Genomic DNA, 19,834 nt, shown 5'->3' on the forward strand with positions numbered 1-19,834 from the left:
GGTATATTCGTATAGCTCCCATCAGTAGTGTGAGCAAAAAGTTATTTTCTCACATCCTACTTGATGTTTTTCAAACCAAATATTTTTGCCAATCCAGTAAGTATAAAGTGTTATCTCTTTGTTTTCATCTGTATTTCTCTGGTTACTAATAAAGTTGACATCTCTTTATGTGCTAAACAGCCATTTGAGTGTTCCCACGTACAAACTGCCTATTATTTTCTTTTGTAAATTTTAAAAATTGGACTTAACTATCTTTTTAAAACCAATTTACAGTAGTTTCTTGTCTATTTTAGATGAATATTATACATATTAATCATTTGTTGGTTGTTAAGTTGCCAAGTGTATTTCCCAGTCTGTTGCCTTTCTTTTTGAATGGTGTTTTTCACTGAAAAGAAATCTTTCCTTTTGGTTACCTCAAATTCATCACTTTTTCTTTCTATGATTGTATATTAAGACATTCTTTCCTGGGGCGCCTGGGTGGCTCAGATGGGCCCATCTATTAAATACTCTTTTCTTAGCCTAAGTGTCCATCATCGGACAAATGGATCAAAAAGATGTGGTTTATCTATACCATGGAATACTCCATGGCAATGAGAAACAATGAAATCTGGCCATGTGTAGCAACGTGGATGGACCTTGAGGGTGTTATGCTGAGCGAAATAAGTCAGGCAGAGAAGGACAAATATCATATGTTTGCACGTATGGGAGGATTAGGAGGAACTTGACGGAGGAACAAGGGGGAGAAGAAGGGCGGAAATGGTGGGGGAAAGGGAGAGAGGCAAACCATGAGAGACTCTTGAATGCTGACAAAAACTGAGGACTGATGGATGTGGAGGGGGGGGATGGGCATGGAGGAGGGCACTTGTGGGGATGAGCACTGGGTGTTATGTGGAAACTAATTTGACAATCAACTATTTGTAAAAATAAATAAATAAATAAATAAATAAAAATTAAAAAATAAAAATAAAAAAAGGAAAAATAAATAAATAAATAAATACTCTTTTCTTTCCCACTCTGATCCTTAAGGCCACAATATAATATGGGGCCCTATTGATGGACTCCATTCCGTTCCATTATTCATTTATTCATTCCCATGCCAGCATCACACTGTTTTAATGTTGGCTTTGTGATATCCCTTAATACGTGGTGGGGCAAATCTCACTTCTTTGGTCCTTGTTTTGAAGATTGTCTTGTTATACCTGAATTTTACTTCATATAAGATATAGAATAATTGTACAATTTTTCAAAAGTTCTGCTAGGATTTTTATTCCAATTACAATAGGCTTATACATTACATTATTAATCTGGGTAGAATTGACACCTATATAGTATTAAATATTCCCATCCATGAAAATGGCATCTTCCCCTGCCCCCCCCCCCCGCCCCCCGCCCCAATTTATTCAGGCCTTCTTTTATGTCCTGGAAGAGAAATTTAAACATTTTTCTCCACAAAGGCCAAGCGCATTTCTGTTAGTGTAATCTCTGGACACTTTATATATTCATTGATGTCGTAAATATCTTATTTTCCATCTTTCTATCGTATTTTCTAAATGATTATTGCTCACATAAAGGAAAATTATTCATTTTATACTTGGTTTTGAATATGGTCACCGGGCTGATCGGTCTTACAAGTTTCCTTGGACTTTTCTGTGGCAATGGTCATATCCGCTGCTCTTTCCAGTAAACACGCTGAGAACTAAGGAAACTAAAGAAACTAAAACTTGGACGGGAGCGCCTCGGAACACACCTGTTTCCTGCCTCCAAGAGCCAGCGAATCCTGGGCGGACGGCTCGGCACCCCCGCCAGGTGGACCCACTTGACCGCCGAGCACTGGCCGCGAGGAGGCTCGAGCCCTGCCCGCAGCCCCCGCCCCAGCCAATCGCCGCACGGACCCGCCAGGCTGCGCGGAAGGACCAATCCGCGACCTCTCTCCTCCCGCGGCCGCTGGCCCCCGGGAAGGCAGTCGTCGCGGGAAACCTTACCCCGCAAGGTGGCCCCACGCTGATTTGCGCCCCGGCCGCGCAGACAGTTACCTGCCCGGGCCTCGGAGCCGCGCACCCAGTCCCGGAGCCTCGCACCTTCGCGGCCCTCCAGCTGCTCGGGCCTCTCTCGCCCATGGCGGTGGCCGCGCTGTACACGCAGGTACCGAAGGGCGGGTGCGCGGGAGGGAAGATGGCAACGGCGCTAATGCTGACTGTACCTGGCGCCCAGGCCACACCTGTCACCTGGCGCGCTCGCCGCAGGGAGTTGACGCGGAGGGCCTGGGGATCGGGACACCAGAGGGCTCCGGCCCTAGTCTGCGAGGGAAGCGCCCCCGCCCCCCGGGAGCCTGGGTCCCCTCGGGACAGGAAGACCGGGTGCGAGGGGCTGCCTTCCCTGGCCGAATCTTCTCGGTGCCCCGGGATCGCGCGTCCGTCCCCACCTCCCGCGCCTCTCGCCCCGCTCTTCCTGAGCCACAGGTGGAGTCAGAGTTGCCCACGGGGACATAGAAGACTCAGTAATGGGCAAATACTAGTATCCGTAATTCTCCTGGCCCTCCTCAGAGTGCCCGTGAACAAGAAGCTTAGGACCGCAGTATTCAGGATGCTTTCTAGAATTCTTGGGTCTTCAGAAATGCCTGCACGTGCATTTAAGTCCATCTGATGTCTGAAGCTCCAGCTGCCTGCGCATGTGGGGCAAGCTTCACCGGTGCTAGACGTTGAGGGCTTCTGTGAATCCAGGGATCATAGGGTCTTCACCTAACACTTGTAAGTTGCTTTACAATTTATAAAGCACCTTTCACATACACCCTGATTCTGGAAGTCACTCTAGAGAATTCCTCTGAAACTACCTCTTCCCCAGGGCCAGGGACTCCAGTGTTCTGACACCCAAAACCTTCTGAGATGAGTTTGGGTTAACAACAATTTGAGAGTGTTGGCCCTGTTGAAAAAAAAACCACACACCCAAACATTTGAATAGCCATAAAGTCAGACCGCTCACACCCCAGTGGTGTAAAATCTATGGTTCCCGCTAATCAAATGGATGAGACTAGAAAATGTCAATTTCCCCTAACACATGCCCTTGCTTTGTATTTAAAAAGACGCCTTGCTGTAGATATAAGCGATAGTTGTAAATAATTGTTTCACAGTGGTTTAAGCACACTTTTTTCTTCTACTTTACTGAATTAGCAACACAAGTACAAACCATCCAAATGCCATTGTGCCCTCCAACACGTTTCCACTAACTAGACTTCTAAACGGCACTGTTTGAACCACGACTCTTCTAGAATGTCAGTGAGAATGTTAGCCATCATGTATCTGACAGGGCTTCTGACATCTTCAACTTACTGGAGGTGAAAGAAAATTTTGGCACAAAGCAATTCTTGGAAGATACTTTGGAGAACAGAAAATTGTTGATGATTAACCTATTTTAGGTAACATTTATTCCAGAAACAAAAATACACAAGTGTGAGCTTCCCTATCATCAAGTGCCTTACACTATAAATATTTTTAAATAGCAACTATATAGCAAGCATAATGTAGGAAAACTGGTATGCAAGAGTTTCCTAGAGAAGAGCTTGGATGGACAGACTGAGAATCCCAGAGCCAGAGGAGCCTTGATGCCCACTCCCACCCACCCATTTGGTGTCCAAGTAGGCACCTTTGTTGTGAGGCTGTCTCTTCCCTTCCAGGTGGTCAGTCAGTCCATGTTGTCAATTCCAGAGGCAGAAAGCTCCCTGTTTGTGTAACTGCCTGTTTAGGTTTTAGACAGCTTGCTGTGCTAAGAAGTTCTTTTATTTTTTTTTAAGTTTATTTATGTATTTTGAGAAAGAGAGGGAGGTGTGGGGGAGGGGGAGAGAGAATCCCAAGCAGCCTCCCTTCTGTCCTCACAGAGTCCCACATGGGGCTCAAAGCCACTGAACTGTGAAATCATGACCTGAGCTGAAATCAAGAGTTGGATGTTTAACTGCCTGAGCCACCCAGGCGCCCCATGTCAAGGAGTTTTTTTCTGGGGCGCCTGGGTGGCTTAGTCGGTCAAGCGTCCGACTTTCGCTTAGGTCATGATCTCGCGGTTCGTGGGTTCGAGCCCCGCGTCGGGCTCTGTGCTGACTGCCAGCTCGGAGCCTCGAGCCTGTTTCAGTCTGTGACTCCCTCTCTCTCTGACCCTCCCCTGCTCACACTCTCTCTCTCTCTCTCTCCTAGAAATAAATAAATAAATAAATAAATAAATAAATAAAGGAGTTTTTTTCTTAAACTGAAATAAAATCTAAGCTCTCTCCTTTGCTTCCCTACCACTTCCCCCAACCCTCCCAAGTCCAGAGATCTAGCCATTTGTCCTAGAATGCTAGCATATGGGATTGACTTAAGTCAAAGTTTATGACTGGGACCCTTGGCCACCTTTTAAGCTTCAGAAATACTGCTTCTCTGCACAACCTTAGCCACACAATGTTTTAAAATAACTTAAAACCCCTTTCTGCACCCTGGGGCAAATAGTGACTCTGCAGCAGGGTAAATGAGTGGACTGTCCATTCTGGAACCCCTGTGTGACAACCACACCCACCCACGATCTCCAAGCTACCTCATTCACTCACTATATATACTGCTGTTACGTACCTCTCCCCTGTCTAATCTCCCCTCCTGCCTATGCCTTGAAGACAGGTATATTATCTCCCATAAAACATTTATTTAGCACTTTCTTTATATAAAACGTGTGCTTGGGGGAGGTTAGAAAGATATTTTTTAAAGGATAGTCTTTCCTCTCAAGGAGTTTTCAAATCAGTGAGAAAGAGAAATGTAAAATAACTCAATCTACTGAAGCCCTGAGGACATGGAGGAGCCTGCTGGCTGGTAGAGGTGAGACGGAGAGGGTCGTGGCAGCCGAAGAATTAGATCGGGGCTTCATACTCTGCGGAAGATTTTGAGTGGGAGAAGATAGGATCAGGGGCTGTGTTTTAGGAAGCTGGGTACGCCAGCAGTGACCATGGGACTCAGGTAGCTGGATTTTCAGGTCATCCTAAGTGTCTGGGAAAGAATTTGGGCTGCATTCTTGGACAGGGCCAAAGGAGGCAGAATCCAGGGAGCCTGTGGAGGTAGGTGATGATAAGACTGGACTGGGGAGAGGGAGGAGGCAAGGATAACTGTGGAGGTCAGAGTCTGGATGATGAGAGCAGGGGGTGCCGTTGACACAGGCACACCAGGAGGAGGAGATCTTAAGAAAGTCAGGAGGCAGACTTTGTCCCTGTAACGGTCGAGTTGGTGAAGGGGTTCCCAGCGGCCAGTGCCCTGGGCAGTTAGAGGCTGGTGGAGAGGTTGGGCCAAGAGTCTTCTGCCCGGAGGTAGTAGTTGAAGCCCAGGGAGTGAGAGCCTTGCCAAGGGAGAGAAGAGAGCCAAGGCAGGACACTGGGGAATAAAACTATTCAGAGGCCCAAGATGGAGGCTTCACAGGGAGGAGGAGTTGGGAGAGCTGGCATGGGAGCCACAGAAAGAGAGGTTCTGAGAAAGAAGGGACTCCTGGGAGGAAGTGTGGTGAGAGTAGCAGTAGCCGCCGGGACCAAGTGTAAAATGACCTGTCTCTTTCAAAAGCCGTTGGCAACATGCCTCAGAAATGTTGAGGGCATTTGAGCCAACAGTTCCATGATTTGAAATCTCGCTGAGAAAAACCGGTTTGGCCATTCACTGTTGGAGCCTCTCAGGAGGCTCCTGTCACTCTCAGACTCACTGACCAGCCACAGGGTCCCACCTCTGCATCTCCCCACTGCCTGCCCGCTCCTACCTCAGCTCACTCTGCAAATTTCCGGCCATCCCTTGGTGCGTTCCTGCTGCCGGTTCAGCACGATGTTCCTTGGCTCGCAGGGCTCCCTCTGCTTGAAATAACTGCTTTGTCCAGCAGTGCCTCACCTTCCAAATTCAATTTGAGCAGTGTCTCTTCTGAGAAATATTTACAGCCAGCTCCTCTAGGCACCGTGCATGTTGACTTGTCAACACTCGTTAACTGTCTCCCCCATTGACCAAGAGTTTCCAGAGAACAGGGAACAGTGGGGGCTCAAGAAACGTTTGATGTGTGCATGCATGCACGAATGAGGTTTTTCTGCTTTCAGAAAGAGCTGTGGGCCTGAAGAAGTTGATGATGGTTACTTGTATCTTGCAATCATGGAGCACTTCTTCTGTGCCAGATGCCATCCTCAGAACTTTATATGCCATCTTTCATTTAATCTGAATAAGCAGTGATATGTGTAGATGTTGTTATCCCAATTTTACAAATGGCTCAGGTTAAGTAAGTTGCCTAAGATTACACAGAAGTGGAGGAGGAGACTGGATTAAAAGCCTATTTAAAAAAATTTTTTAATGTTTATTTATTTTTGAGAGAGAGAGAGAGAGCACGTGAGTGAGCATGAGTGGGGGAGGGGCAGAGAGAGAGAGAGAGGAAGACACAGAATCCAAAGAAGGCTCCAGGCTCCAGGCTGTCAGCACAGAGCCTGACATGGGGCTGGAACCCATGGACTGTGAGATTACGACCTGAGATGAAGTCAGAGTCAGACAGTTAACTGACTGGGCCACCCAGGTGCCCCAATAGCCTTTGTTCTTAACACCTCCCACTATCACAACTGTGGTTCAACCACCTTTATCATCTTCCTCCTCTTCAAGGGAGCTGACCTTCTTCCCATTCACACGGAGGATGCGTGCAAGTCCGTCCACTTCATAATTGTATATTTGATACACATGTGTTTGGTTTTTTCATCTAAGATATTGGGCAAAGTGGTAAGTGGGCAGTAAGTCAGAGAGCTCTATGGCATGCCTCTAGACATCTTTCTTAAATTGTTCTGGCTCATTAATTGGGACTCAGATTATAACTGGTTTTAGCCACAGATTCACAAATTATGTTACACTTCAGTCACGTATTTCTCTTGCTTGTGCATAAGGAACTCACAAGACATCTGCAGGGAAGTTCTGCTAGAACCCAGATGTGCATGGTGAGAAGTATCTTGACTAGCAGTTCAAGATCTCTGTCTAAAATAAGGTCAAAGTTCAGTTTAATGGCTTTCCATTTGGCCAGTGTAAGAAGCTTTTAGCCTTCTATGTATCATTAATAACTTTGGAAAATTAGATATATCCATTGTATACCCATATATATATGCGTACATCAAAAGAGTTAAAAAAAAAAAAAAAAGGATATAAAGACTAAAATACCAAGTTTTGTCTTTAGTTGGTGCGACTAAACTACTGGGAATTTGAATTTTTGTTCAACAGATGTTTATGGTATGCTAACTATAGGGAAGTTACTGTGTTGGGTTCCAGGATTAAAGACAAGGCTCTTAAAGCTCAAATGCCGGTAAAGGGGGTGGGAAGTTACCCGAAAAACCTCTGTGTCCCTCTAGGAAGGGACAGGGAGAGCTCTAAAGAGGAAGCATCCAGTCCCGCCTGGGGTGGAAAACGACAGGGAAAGTGCCACCAAGGAGAGGAGATGGGAGCTGAATCTTAGTTTGCTCACTGGCCAGGAGAGGGGGAGTGCACCAGGGGTAGAGGGAACAGAGCCAAGGAAGAGCTTGGCATGTTCTAGAAACTGCTAGTGGATTGGGTGGCAGCTGGCAGCGGGTAGACTGAAGAGGGAAGGAAGCCTGAGGAAGAAAACTGGCTAGGACAGTTTTCCAGGCCTCGCTATTCTCAAAATCCATAACGGGCGGGGGGCAGGGATTTTAAAGCTTCCATCTTGCTGGGCCCCACCCATGGAAATTCTGATTCAGGGCCACATCCAGCACCTGATGTTCATTTGGTTGTTGGGGGTGAGGGTAGGGAAGGGAGCCCACCACTGTCCCAAGTTTCTGATTTGAGGGACAAGAGATCTGAGGAGGAGTGGGTTTGGGACATACTGGTCATTAGAGCTTAGAATTTATGAGTGTTTGAGGACATGTAGGGGCTGATGTCTGGGAGGCCACTGGAAATGTGGTCTGGACCTGTGGAGAGATCGCAGCTGGAGACGTCACATTCACAGGTGCCAGCCAGGGCAGTCCCTGAAGCCGTGGGAGTGGAAGACACTCTCTAGAGAAAGCCTATCAAGAGGAGGGGCTGGGAAGGACACTGGGAAACAGAGGGGAGGCTGGGGGGCCTGGGAAGGGCCAGGAGGGATGAGGGAGGAGCAGGGAAGGGAGCATAGCATCACTGCCCTGACCTGGCTGACCAAGGAAGTAGAGACTCCTTCACAGTCCTGGGAGCTGCTAGGAAAGAAACGTGTGACATTCCCTATTCCGTGTAAAGTCTTCAAGCCCGTTTTGTGGCTGACATCAGCTGATGCCTTCAAATAGGCAGGCAACATGAGAAGATGCCCTCTCCTCTCATCTGAGCATGTAGGGTGGGGTATTCAGATGTTCCTGAGGGCCTATCACTTCCTAAGGGTGATGCTCCTAAGTCTTTGCCTCATTGTCGAGCCTCTCTTGGCTTGGAAATCGAGGTACAGCATGATTTCCCTCTGTGGGAGGGTATTTGCAGGAAGGGCGTGGGAGGCTGGCACCTCTGCTCTGTGGCCCTGCTGCAGGCCTGTCCCTCCAGGGCTTGGCAGGCAGTCTGGGTCCGGAGGCTCCTGCTCCACAGGAAGGAGTCACACCGGGGAGGTCACATGAGAGCTAGTCACAGTGTTTGCACAGAATGCGTTTGTTTGTCTAAATTCTGCAAAGTGAGCTCTTCCTCACTCTTGAAGCACTGCCTTGTGGGTCGAGGAATGTGAGGCGGGAGGGAGGGACCCAGTGGGTGTAACTGACATGTAACTGGGTAAACTTTGTCATGTTTACTTACCAGGCTGGGTTGCAGCAGGGCCCTAGGTGACAGGCAGCACTGCTGGCAGAGGCACCAAGCCTGGAAGGTGTGGGTGGCCTGGGGGGGTCGGGGCTGACGAGGCCATTTGTATACATCCCTCAAGAGAAGCCAGTGCTCGGTTCCATACGTATCCGAATACAGCCTACCATGGAATCCTGCTTTGGGCTGAAACGAACCAGCCTGTGCGCTCTCAAGTAGATGGTTGCCTGTTGAGAGTTCAAGATTATTTTCAGAGCCAGACTCATTTAATTAACAAGCAGTTCAAAGCAGGATTTGCAGGCCCTGGCATCATGGAGTCCCAGCTTTTGAGACTTTGTGTGGTGTTTGATGAGCTACTAACCTCTTTGGGGTCAGTAATACAAAAGGCTTGGATTGGCTTTGGTGACCTTAACATTACTTCTCAGAATTCGCAGCTTCTATGACCAGGATCTCAGGGACCTCAGGTGCAACCCCCAGCTGGGATCCTCCTGAGAATGCCTCCACTTTAACCTGCTTCACGGAGCAGGCCACCACCATTTCATTTGAAGTCAGCTTTCTTTGGCTTTAAAAAGAACTTTAACAACCAACCTGGAGCAGGAGATCTCCCAGGACCCTAAATCTAGGACCTAAAATTCTATCGTGGCCTGTTCTTGATACATTGGGATGTTCCATTAATGAGTTCAGCTTTATGAGGTTAGCCATAAATGTTGTTGATAGCAGACGGAGGTAGAACATGGTAGCCCAAGGCAACAAGTATGTGTGGAGTGTGTGTGGATGTGTCTGTATGTTTCTGAGGCTTCTATCCACCTACCTGCATAGATGTGTATACCTAAGTGTGTATCATTGCCCTGAGGTCATTCTTCCATTTTCTCTGTGTCTAAAATCTTACCCATAGCTCTCTCTCAGCTACCTGTCAAGAATTAAAACAACCCATATGACTTAGGGACTCATGCTTGATCCCCAGCCAATGAAGTATATATTTTTCTTTGCTTAAGAAAGGCAATTAGTATTAACTAATAGGTATACACATGTGCTCCTTAATCAACGTTGTCCTAGTCTAGTACTGGCATTCTGAAACTTGTTTTATGCTTTTCTTTATTTCCTCCAACAGCATATGAAAATTTTAAGCATACAGTAAAGTTGAAGGGGCTTTATAGTGGATCTGTCCTACCACCTAGATTCTACCATGAACATTTTACCATATTTGTTGTATTACATGTCTGTCCTTCTCTGTATCCCTCTCTCCAGCCCTCGGACCATCTTATTTTTTGAAACATCTAAGAGTAAACTGCATGTTTCAGTACATGTCATTCTAAATATTTTAGTATGTCTATTGTTAAGAGTTTCATATTTGTTTGGCTCTTTGTGTAAACTTTTCACACAATGAAATACCAGTCTCATGTCTGTGTTCAGTGATGTTTGAAAAGTGCTTACCACCCATGTAACTCAAACCCTCTCAATGTTACCATTACCTCCAGAACATTGTCATGAGAGCCTTCCCACTCATTCCCAAGCCCTACCTACCCCCAGAGGCAACTACTTTTCCTAAATTTTCCCCACCTTATATTAGTTTTCCCTGTTCTAGCAGTTGATTTAAAGTAATTCATACATGGGGGCGCCTGGGCGGCTCAGCGGGTTAAGCATCCGACTCTTGATTTCGTCTCAGGTCATGATCTTACTCACAGTTGTGAGATGGAGCCTGTGTCGGGCTCCAGTCTGGGCGTGGAGCCTGCTTAAGATTTTCTCTGTCCCTCTGCCCCTCCACCACTTGTGCTCACCTGCACATGCTCACTCTCTCTGAAAAAATAAAGGTCGGGGGGGGGGGGATATATACACAGTGTATTCATTTGTGTAATGCTTCTGTGATTCAGCCTAATGTTTTGGAGATTCATTCATGCTCTTGCTTGTATCAGTAGTTGATTCTTTTTTTTGGTAAGTAGCATTCCATTGTATGAATATACCACAGTTTTGTCTCTTAATTCATTCTCATATTAATAGACGTCTGTTTCCAGGTTTTGGTTATTATGAATAAAGTTACTATGAACATTTATTTATGTACCATTCTTTTTGTGGACATATATATTGACATTTGCTTTTAAAGATTGTTTATTCTGATTATAAAAGTAATACATGCAAATTGTAGAAAACACATAGAACTATAATAAGGAAAATTAAAATGTCATAATTGTATTGCTCAGAATCTTTTTATAACTGAAAACTCATAAGGTACAGTCTCTCAAGAGGAAGGAATATTTCTTCATGGTCAACAGGCATCAGTAGACCACAGGCCCAATGAGCAGAAAGATGCAAATATACACATATGCACACACAGCTCCAGGTTAGAGGCTGGCTGGGTTAGTAGGGAGACTGAGATGACCACTGGGGAAGACCTTTCCCTCTGGTTAACTCACCACATACACACAATAGATGCTTAGCAAGTGTTTGGTGAATGACCGAGTGAATGAATGGATGAACAAACAGAAGAACAGCCCACTGAAGGAGAATGTGAGATGCGGGGTCCAGGTGATTGCTACAGATGGGAGAGAAAGGAATTAATTAACTACGACAGCTGCAGTTTCCAGACAGGGCAGCCACCTCGTCTTCCTCTTGAGCAGCATTCAGGTGTCCTGGTGAGTTCTGGAGAGAGAGAGACGGCCCCTCATCAGCGTGTGAGTGTGAATATTAGACATGTGGGTTAGTCTGCTAGGGCTGCCTTAACAGTATGCCATGGACTGGGTGTTTAAACAACAGATGCCCATTTTCTCACAGTTCTGGAGGCTGAGAAGTCCAAGGGTGCAGCCACCTGCTTCTCACCTTGTACTCATATGGCCTTTTTTTGGTGCATGCAGGTAGAGAGAGAACATGCATGTGAACTCTCTGGTGTCTCTTCTTACAAGGACACTTATCCCATCATCAGATTAGGGCCTTAGGACCTCATTTAACCTTCACTCCCTCTTACAGACCCTGTCTCCAAATTCAGTCACACTGAAGATTCGGGCTTCACATAAGAATTTGGGGCAGGCCTAGGGGTGGGGGGGACGCGATTCACTACATAGCAGTGTGGCTCTGCCTAAAGACTTGTCCACCAGCACGGAGCCGGGTGCCCCCACAGCTACATCTAGACTTCCATCCTTCCCACAGCAGGAATCCTTGTGGATCAGGGCTGAAGTACCACTGCTGTGACACTTCCATGGCATCTGGCAGAGGGCTTTCGGCTATACAGTCTAATTTAACCTCACAGTAAACCTGTGAAGTAGCTACTGTACCCATTTTGTGGATGAGAGAAACTTGGTCTAAGAAGTAATGTGTCTGGCCCAGAGCCCCACAGTTGATCCGTGGTGAACCAAATCCCTCTGCTTGCAGACAGTGCTCAGAGCTTCCCATTAAGGGACTCGTGATTTCCCTTCCATTCCCAGGCTTTCCATTTCCAAGGCATATGTAGGAGGCTTTGGGAATTCTGTTGCCTGTAAAAGGAAGCAGCCAGGCCTGGTGCATTGCAGACACACTACAGATTACCTCAGAAGCAAAAATTAGATAAAATATTCCTAATGAAGGAACTGAGTGGACAGAAAGAAATCTCCTTGAGTCTAATTATCTCATGATCTGTGTTTTTGTTTTCCACGTTCTGAAATTAAGGCTGTTTCATTCTGTTGGTCAGTACAACAGGGTATGGATTCCTGATCCGGAAGAAGTTTGGAAGTCTGCTGAAATAGCAAAAGACTACAGAGTTGGTGACAAAGTCCTGAGACTTTTGTTGGAGGATGGAACGGTGAGGGTCTTGGCTGGCCGCGGCTGCCACAATGTATGAAGGGTAACTGGGCTGCGTGTGGAGGGGGCACGGCCCCTTGTGAGCAGCCTGGAGAGGGCACATTGAGGGGGGGCCATCCAGAGTGGCCAGCTGGTGTTGTGGGTCCACTCCTGTTTGTACCACACCCCCCAGCCCCATACACTGCCCTCATGAAGGCATCGAGTGCTCTGTGCTGCATCCCCTGGCATCCAGCATGGCTGGGAGAACACTGGAAAACTGATTCACCGTTTTGTTTAATGTTATTTTATTTTGGAGATGGAGAGAGAGCGAGCATATGCATGAGCAGAGAAAAGAGGAGAGAAGATTCGAAGCAGGCTCTACACTGACAGCAGTGAGCCCCGTCAGGGCTCAAACTCAAGAACCATAAGATCATGACCTGAGCCGAAGTCAGACACTCAACTGACTGAGCCACCAAGCACCCCAGTAATTCACCATTTCAGTTTCATGGGTCTCAGGATAGACAATGAGTAAAGATGGGGAACTTGGAGAAAAGAAGTTGGAGCCCAAGGCATCAACCAGTAGAGAAAAACCTCAAGGTGGGAAGAGGAAGAGAAGTAGAGGGTGGCGTGGGAGGAGAACAGAAGGAGGGAAAGTCCATCCATGAGTGGATAGAAACAGGTAAGAATTGGGAGCTCCAGGACAGCGTGTGGAAGGGAAGTGACGGGAGATGGGACGAGAGGATAGGAATGCCCAGTTTTGTGTGATATTGTGAGGAGCCTGTCAGTGCTGGTTCCTGTGCTGCAGTGCGCCTGTGATCAGGCCCTCTCGGAGGCTGGCTATGTCTTGATTACCAGCTTCTGCAGATCTGACCATTCCTTTAAGTATCATGAGCTGTCCTTTGCCCTCATAGCCATAATGACATCCCACTAGATCCGTTGCTAGGGTGACCTTACTTTTTAGAGTTAACTAAAAATGTAGATGTAGAGCTGGACAAAGGATTTGTGTCAGAGTTGGTCCGGGGAATATCATAGGAGTATTAAAATGCTGGAATTTTTGAGTCATGCCCATGGTTTCTATAGAAACAAGACACTCTTGGGACATCTGGGTGGCTCAGTCGGTTGAGCGTCCAACTTCAGCTTAGGTCATAATCTCTCGGTTTGTGAGTTTGAGCCCCACATGGTGCTCACTGCTGTCAGCACAGAGCCCGCTTCAGATCCTTTGTCCCCCTCTTTCTTCCCCTGCCTCGCGTGTGCTCTCTTTCTCTCAAAAATAAACAAACATTAAAAAAAATACCCAGGACATTCTATTTCCAGTCAGACTGTCCTGGATTTGGGAGTGATCTCCTGAGATCCCAGGTAGGAAGATGAGCAGAGCAACTAAAGACACTTCTTCAAGAACCATATTATCTGGATTCAAAGGCTCTGAGGGCCACTTGCTAAGTTTGTGACCCTGAGCTACTGGGTTTCCTATATGCAAATTGGAGTTAATAACAGCAGTACCTCACAGGGTTGCTGAAGATCAAACGAGATGATCCATGTGTATGGATGGGAGAGAGACGCAGACAGAGAGAGGACGCTGCTACTCCCACCTAGCTGGCCCTTCCCCACCAGTAGCTCCTTGTGGCCTTGTCCAGCGCTGCCTGCATGCACTCTAGCTTCTCCTGAGGGATCAGGTGTCTCCGGGGAGAAAAATCTCAGACTGCAGCTGCAGGGGCAGCTTTAGTAAAGTCAACAGGGCTTCAGGTAGCGACATTCCTGGCCATGAACCCCAGCTCAGGAGAGGCAGGTAAGAGGGCAGGCGGCCAGACAGCTCCTTAGCTTTACAAAGCCTGCTTTGTGTAGGAAAATGTCACCTCTGCCTTCAGCTGTTAATCTAATGTTCTTTCTGTTTTCTCCCCTCCCCCCAAGGACTCTTCTGACTTTCTTTCTCTGTCTCTTTCATACATCACAGACACACACACCTGCACAGGCCGAACTAGAAAAGGAGGTAAAACAGATAACAGAAAAACTCAAGGAAAGAAAAATTATATATGAGCAGCAATTTCTTTTACTCTCAAAATAAAAGTCTATAGATTAAGAATATCCAGCCTAACTGAACCCCTATCTTATAACAGTCACAAAAATTAACTCAACGTGGATACACAACTTAAATGTAAGATCTGAAAGCACAACACTCCTAGAAGAAAACAGGAATAATGTTTCTTGACATAAGTCTTGGTGATTTTTTGCATTTGACACCTAGAGCACAAGCAACAAAATACAAAATAAGTAGATGTGACTACAGCAAAGTGAAAAGATAACCTACAGAAGGAGAAAAAGTATTTGCAGACCATATATCTGATAAGGGGGTAATATTCAAAATATATAAATAATTCTTACAACTCAATAGCAAAAACAAAAACAAACAACAACAAAAACGAAAACAAAACTCAAGAAAAAAAGGGCAAAAGACCTGAACAGACATTTTTCTGAAGAAGATATATAACGATGGCCAACAGACACTTGGAAAGGTTTTCGACATCACTAGTCATCAGGAAAATGCAAATCAAAATCATCATGAATATCACTTCACTCCTATTAGAATGGCCATCAGCAAAAAGACAGAAAGTAGGGGACGCTTGGGTGGCTTAGTCGGTTAAGGGTCCGACTTTCACTTAGGTCATGATCTCGCAGTTCGTGGGTTCGAGCCCCACGTCAGGCTCTGTGCTGACTGGCAGCTCAGAGCCTGGAGCCTGTTTCAGAGTCTGTATCTCCCTCTCTCTCTGACCCTCCCCTGCTCACGCTGTCTCTCTCTCTCCTAGAAATAAATAAAAATATTAAAAAAAAAAAAAAAAAAGACAGAAAGTAGGGTGCCTGGTTGGCTCAGTCGGTTAACCATCCGACTCTTGATTTCAGTTTAGGTCATGATTTCACATTTCATGGGATTGCTCCCTGCATCAGGCTCTGCACTGACAGCATGGAGCCTCCTTGGGATTCTCTCTTCTCCCTCTCTTTGCCCCTCCCTCATTCTCTCTCTCTCTCTAGTAAATAAACTTTTTTTTAAAAAAAGGACAAAATAACAAATGCTGGCATGGATGTGGAGAAAAGGGAGACCTGTGTCTATTGGTGAGATTGTAAATTGTATAGCCACTATGAAAACCAGTAAGGAGAAGCCTCAAAAAAGTTTTTTTTAAGTTTACTTATTTATTTTGAGAGACCTAGAGCATGACTGGGGGGGGGGGGGGGGGCAGGGGAGAGTATAGAATCCCAAGCAGTCTCCGAGCCCAAGATGGAGTTCAATCCCACGAACCATAAGATCATGACCCGAACTGAAATCAAGTCAGATGCTCAACCCACTGAGCTACCCAGGCACCCTGAACTCTCAAAAACTTCAAAATAGAACTACCATATGATTCATTAATTCCACCTCTAGGAATATATCCAAAGGAAACAGAAGCACTAACTCAAAAAGATAGCTTCACCCCATGTTTATAGAGCATTATTCACAATAATCAAGATGTGGAAACAACCTAATTGTTCATCAACAGATAAGTGGATAAAGAAGTTGTGTATATGCAGCACCTGGGTGGCTCAGTTGGTTGAGCATCTGACTCTTGGTATCAGCTCAAATGATGGTCTCACAGTTTGTGAGTTCAAGATCTGCATTGGGCTCTGTACTGTCAGCACAGACAGAGGGATTCTCTCTCTCTCCCTGTCTCTGCTCCCCCTCACCTCAGAATAAATAAATAAACTTAAAAAGATACAAACCTCTGGTTATAAGATAAATTCCAGGACTATAATGTACAACATGATGACTGTGGCTACACTACTAGGAAAATTAAATCTTGAGAATTCTCATCACAGAAGATTTTTTTCTTTTCTCCCTTTATTATTACATCTTTATGAAATGATGGATGTGAGCTGAACCTACTGTGGTAATCATTTCACAGTCTATGTAAATCAAACCATTATGATTTATACCTTAAAATTTTATAGTGTTATATGTTAATTATTTCTCAAGAAAACAGGGAAAAACAATATTCTGCCTGGGGCACGTCCACAAATATATTTTCACTGAAAATGGAGCAGACAGCTGTCATGGTCCAATCCAGTTTGCCTGGATTGCCCTGAGCGACTCTCCAAACAGACCAACCAACTAACCAGCAAACCAAATCCTCTCAGTGTTGATAGGAGGCATTAAGATACAGGCTTCAGAGCCAAACAGATCTATACTGTGTGACCTTGGACAAGAAGCTTAACTTCTCTGAAGCTGTCTCCTTAGCTGTTAATTAGGGTAGTCACATCCTCCTTGGAAGACAGTTTTGAGGCATGCTGCCTACGTGGGATAGGGTCTGCATAGTGGGCACTTGCGAGGGGACAGCCAGGTCACCTTGTGGAGCTGGTTCAAGACCAGGTATCAGAAAGAAGGCAGCCTGGGAAGGGGGAAGGAAAACAAGCTTGCTGGATGACCTTGCTCAAGTCACTTCCCGAAGCTGTGAAATGAACATAAAGGAGGTTAGAACAGGTGATCATAAGGTTCCATGATTCTCTGCCATTTGGAGCCCAGTCATTTGTGGTGTTAACACCACTAGACTTGCTAACCTCTCCCTTCTACTCAGGCAGCTACTTTGGGAATGCTCGGTGAAATCCAGCGGAGGAGAGACCATCCCCAGCAAGTTACTCAGCCCAGGGCTGATGGGAACAGGCAGCCTTACAAGGGGGGCATGAGCCCCCAGACTGGAGTCACAAGCACATGGATCCTCTCAAAGAGCCACCACCACTCACATGGGCTCCTTCAGACACTTCTCACCACCCAGCAGAGCCCTGTTTTCAAACAAAAACTTCTGTGCCTCTCAACACCTAAACTGCATACAAGTGGCACGCCTGTGGTAGCAATGAGGATGGTATGCTCAGGTCCCTGCCCACACGGCTTTCCTGCATCTCTCATGGAGGCTTCAATGAGGGCCTGTAGCTCTGAGAACCCCTGGTCTGGTCCAGCCAGTCTTTTCACAGAGGAGAGAAAAGGGCCAGAAAGAGTGAGTGACTTGCCCCAGGGCACAGCGCCAATACCCTGGTCCCCTGACTCCCATTTTCCTAGAGACAGCCATGGAAAGTATTTCTCATTGCTACACATAAGTTTGCTTTTCAGTGTCAGGGATCACTCCAAATGCAGGGTAGATAAGACAGAGGATGGGAGTTCAACAGAAACCAGGAATCTTTTCCTGAACTTTAATTTCATCTTTGTCCACAGGAGCTGGATTATTCCATTGATCCAGAATCTCTCCCTCCACTTCGGAATCCTGACATCCTCGTGGGTGAGAATGACCTCACGGCCCTCAGCTATCTCCACGAGCCTGCGGTGCTCCACAATCTCAGAATCCGCTTTGCAGAATCCAAACTCATTTACACCTACAGTGGTAAGGAGAGCAATTCAAGGAGAGCAGGAGTGACCCGGAAACATGATGCTTGCTGTCTAGGGTGTCATGAGGACATATTATATCATGTTTATGTTAGAAATGTTGACTTCTGCCAAAATGTGTACTCATTTTGTACAGCTACACCTTTGCCCACATTTCTAATAAGCATAGACATTTGATCTTCAAGAGTCTGTTGTCAACAGAATTGTCTACAGGTGGGGAGAATCTTCAGCAAGAATTGATATCAGACTCCCCAGAAAAATATATCTGGATAAAGCTTGTGTTTGAGTTTCTAATTGGATTTGATACATTTATTGCTTATTTGGGGCAATGATGTTATCATATATATATATTGAGAATTGCAAAACCTTTCAGTTTTAGGGCATTCCCATCTGTCATTTCATTCAGCTCTGAGAGTAGCCCAGAAATGTGGGTGGCATCTTCAGATGCACTGAGACTCAGAGCATTGAGTGACCTGCCCAAAGTCACAGGGCAGGTTTAATAACTGGCAGAGCTGGGCTTGCTCCAGAGAACCTGAAGAAATGGGTGATGGTTAGAACTCCAGCGCTGCATCTGGTGTCTTTCCCCAGGAATCATTTTGGTGGCCATGAATCCTTACAAGCAGTTGCCCATCTACGGAGATGCCATCATCCACGCCTACAGCGGGCAGAACATGGGTGATATGGACCCGCATATATTTGCCGTGGCTGAAGAGGCGTACAAACAGATGGCCAGGTAGCCGCCTACTGCTCATTCCTCTTGCTGTCCCATCACCCCTGCATTTTCTGGGCCCTCACAGTGGAGGGCAGACATCTGGTGTGGTCTTATTAAAGGTGACCATGCGACCAGAGAGGGAGTGCCCTCGGTGGAACAGACTATAATGAGTAGCAAATGACAATGTGGAAGCTGTCTAGACCAACTTTCCTGGTTTTTCTTCCTTCTAGGGTGTCAAAAGTCAAACCTACTGATCTGGGAATAGCAGATGCTTCTCTTGCACTGTGTTTGGTTGGAGGAATATTGATTTATTCTCCACTGTGAGATGTTTAAGCTTTTTTCCCTATCCAGCCCACCAAAATCTTATGAAGGATAAGCATAGGCTTTATACGTAGGAGATTTGGAGTTTTACCCTCTTTCAGCTTCAATGTCCTCATCTGTAAAGTATGAAGAATAGAGGGGTACCTGGGTGGCTCAGTTGGTTGAGTGTCTGACATTGACAGGTCATAATCTTGTGGTCCATGAGTTCGAGCCCCACGTTGGGCTCTGTGCTGACACCTCAAGGCCTGGAGCCCGCATTTGTTTCTGTGTTTCCCTCTCTCTCTCTGCTTCTACCCTGCTGTTCTGTGTCTCTCTCAAAAAAATAAATAAATATTAAAAAAATTTAAGTATGAAGAACAGAAATACCATCTTATCTTTGCAGGGTCTTTTACAGTTTTCAAAAGAACTTTCCAGACAGTGGCCTCCTTTAGGTCTTACAACATCCCTGTGAAGTCAGCTGAGCCGCCATCATCACCCTCATTTCATAAACGGAAACTTGAGGCATAAGACCTGGACCTACATAATCCAGGCCCAGCCTCTGAGTTTCCTCAGCTTTAGTGTCTTCCATCTGTGAGCCAGATGTTCAGAGAGCACCCACTCTAAGTTCCACTGCTTATAATCAGGAAAAAACAAATAATGATGGTGTGTGTGGTTCTCTCCTACAAAGAAGACTGGTGGGCATTCTGGAACTAGCATGGCACGTCTACCAGTCATCAGGGGCCCGATGCCTTAGAGCCTCTGTCTGTGGAGGGAGACCCTCATCCTGAAGGCAAGCTAATACTTAGCCACCTCCTCCATATAGTAGGTGACAGAGTGTCATAGGGGAAGTATGTGCCCCTCCTGGTCAAGGAGACTTCCCAGAAGCCCCACAAGATTTCTGCTCATAGCTCG

General features: G+C 46.2%; 1 protein-coding gene across 1 annotated transcript in view; it reads left to right on the forward strand.

Annotated features, from left to right (window-relative positions):
• Window positions 1–1,950: 1,950 nt before the first annotated feature.
• MYO5C (myosin VC) overlaps window positions 1,951–19,834 on the forward strand; it is a 106,562-nt gene continuing 88,678 nt past the window's right edge. Inside the window, exons 1-4 of the mRNA XM_039237163.1 lie at window positions 1,951–2,142; window positions 12,424–12,534; window positions 17,743–17,908; window positions 18,499–18,643. Coding sequence (XP_039093094.1) covers window positions 2,116–2,142; window positions 12,424–12,534; window positions 17,743–17,908; window positions 18,499–18,643 — 449 coding nt within the window. The 5' untranslated portion in view covers window positions 1,951–2,115. The remainder of the gene's footprint in view (window positions 2,143–12,423; window positions 12,535–17,742; window positions 17,909–18,498; window positions 18,644–19,834) is intronic.

The sequence above is a fragment of the Hyaena hyaena genome, unplaced genomic scaffold (assembly GCF_003009895.1).
Source record: "Hyaena hyaena isolate Hyena2069 unplaced genomic scaffold, ASM300989v1 scaffold_120, whole genome shotgun sequence".
In the NCBI taxonomy this organism is placed as follows: Eukaryota; Metazoa; Chordata; class Mammalia; order Carnivora; family Hyaenidae; genus Hyaena; species Hyaena hyaena.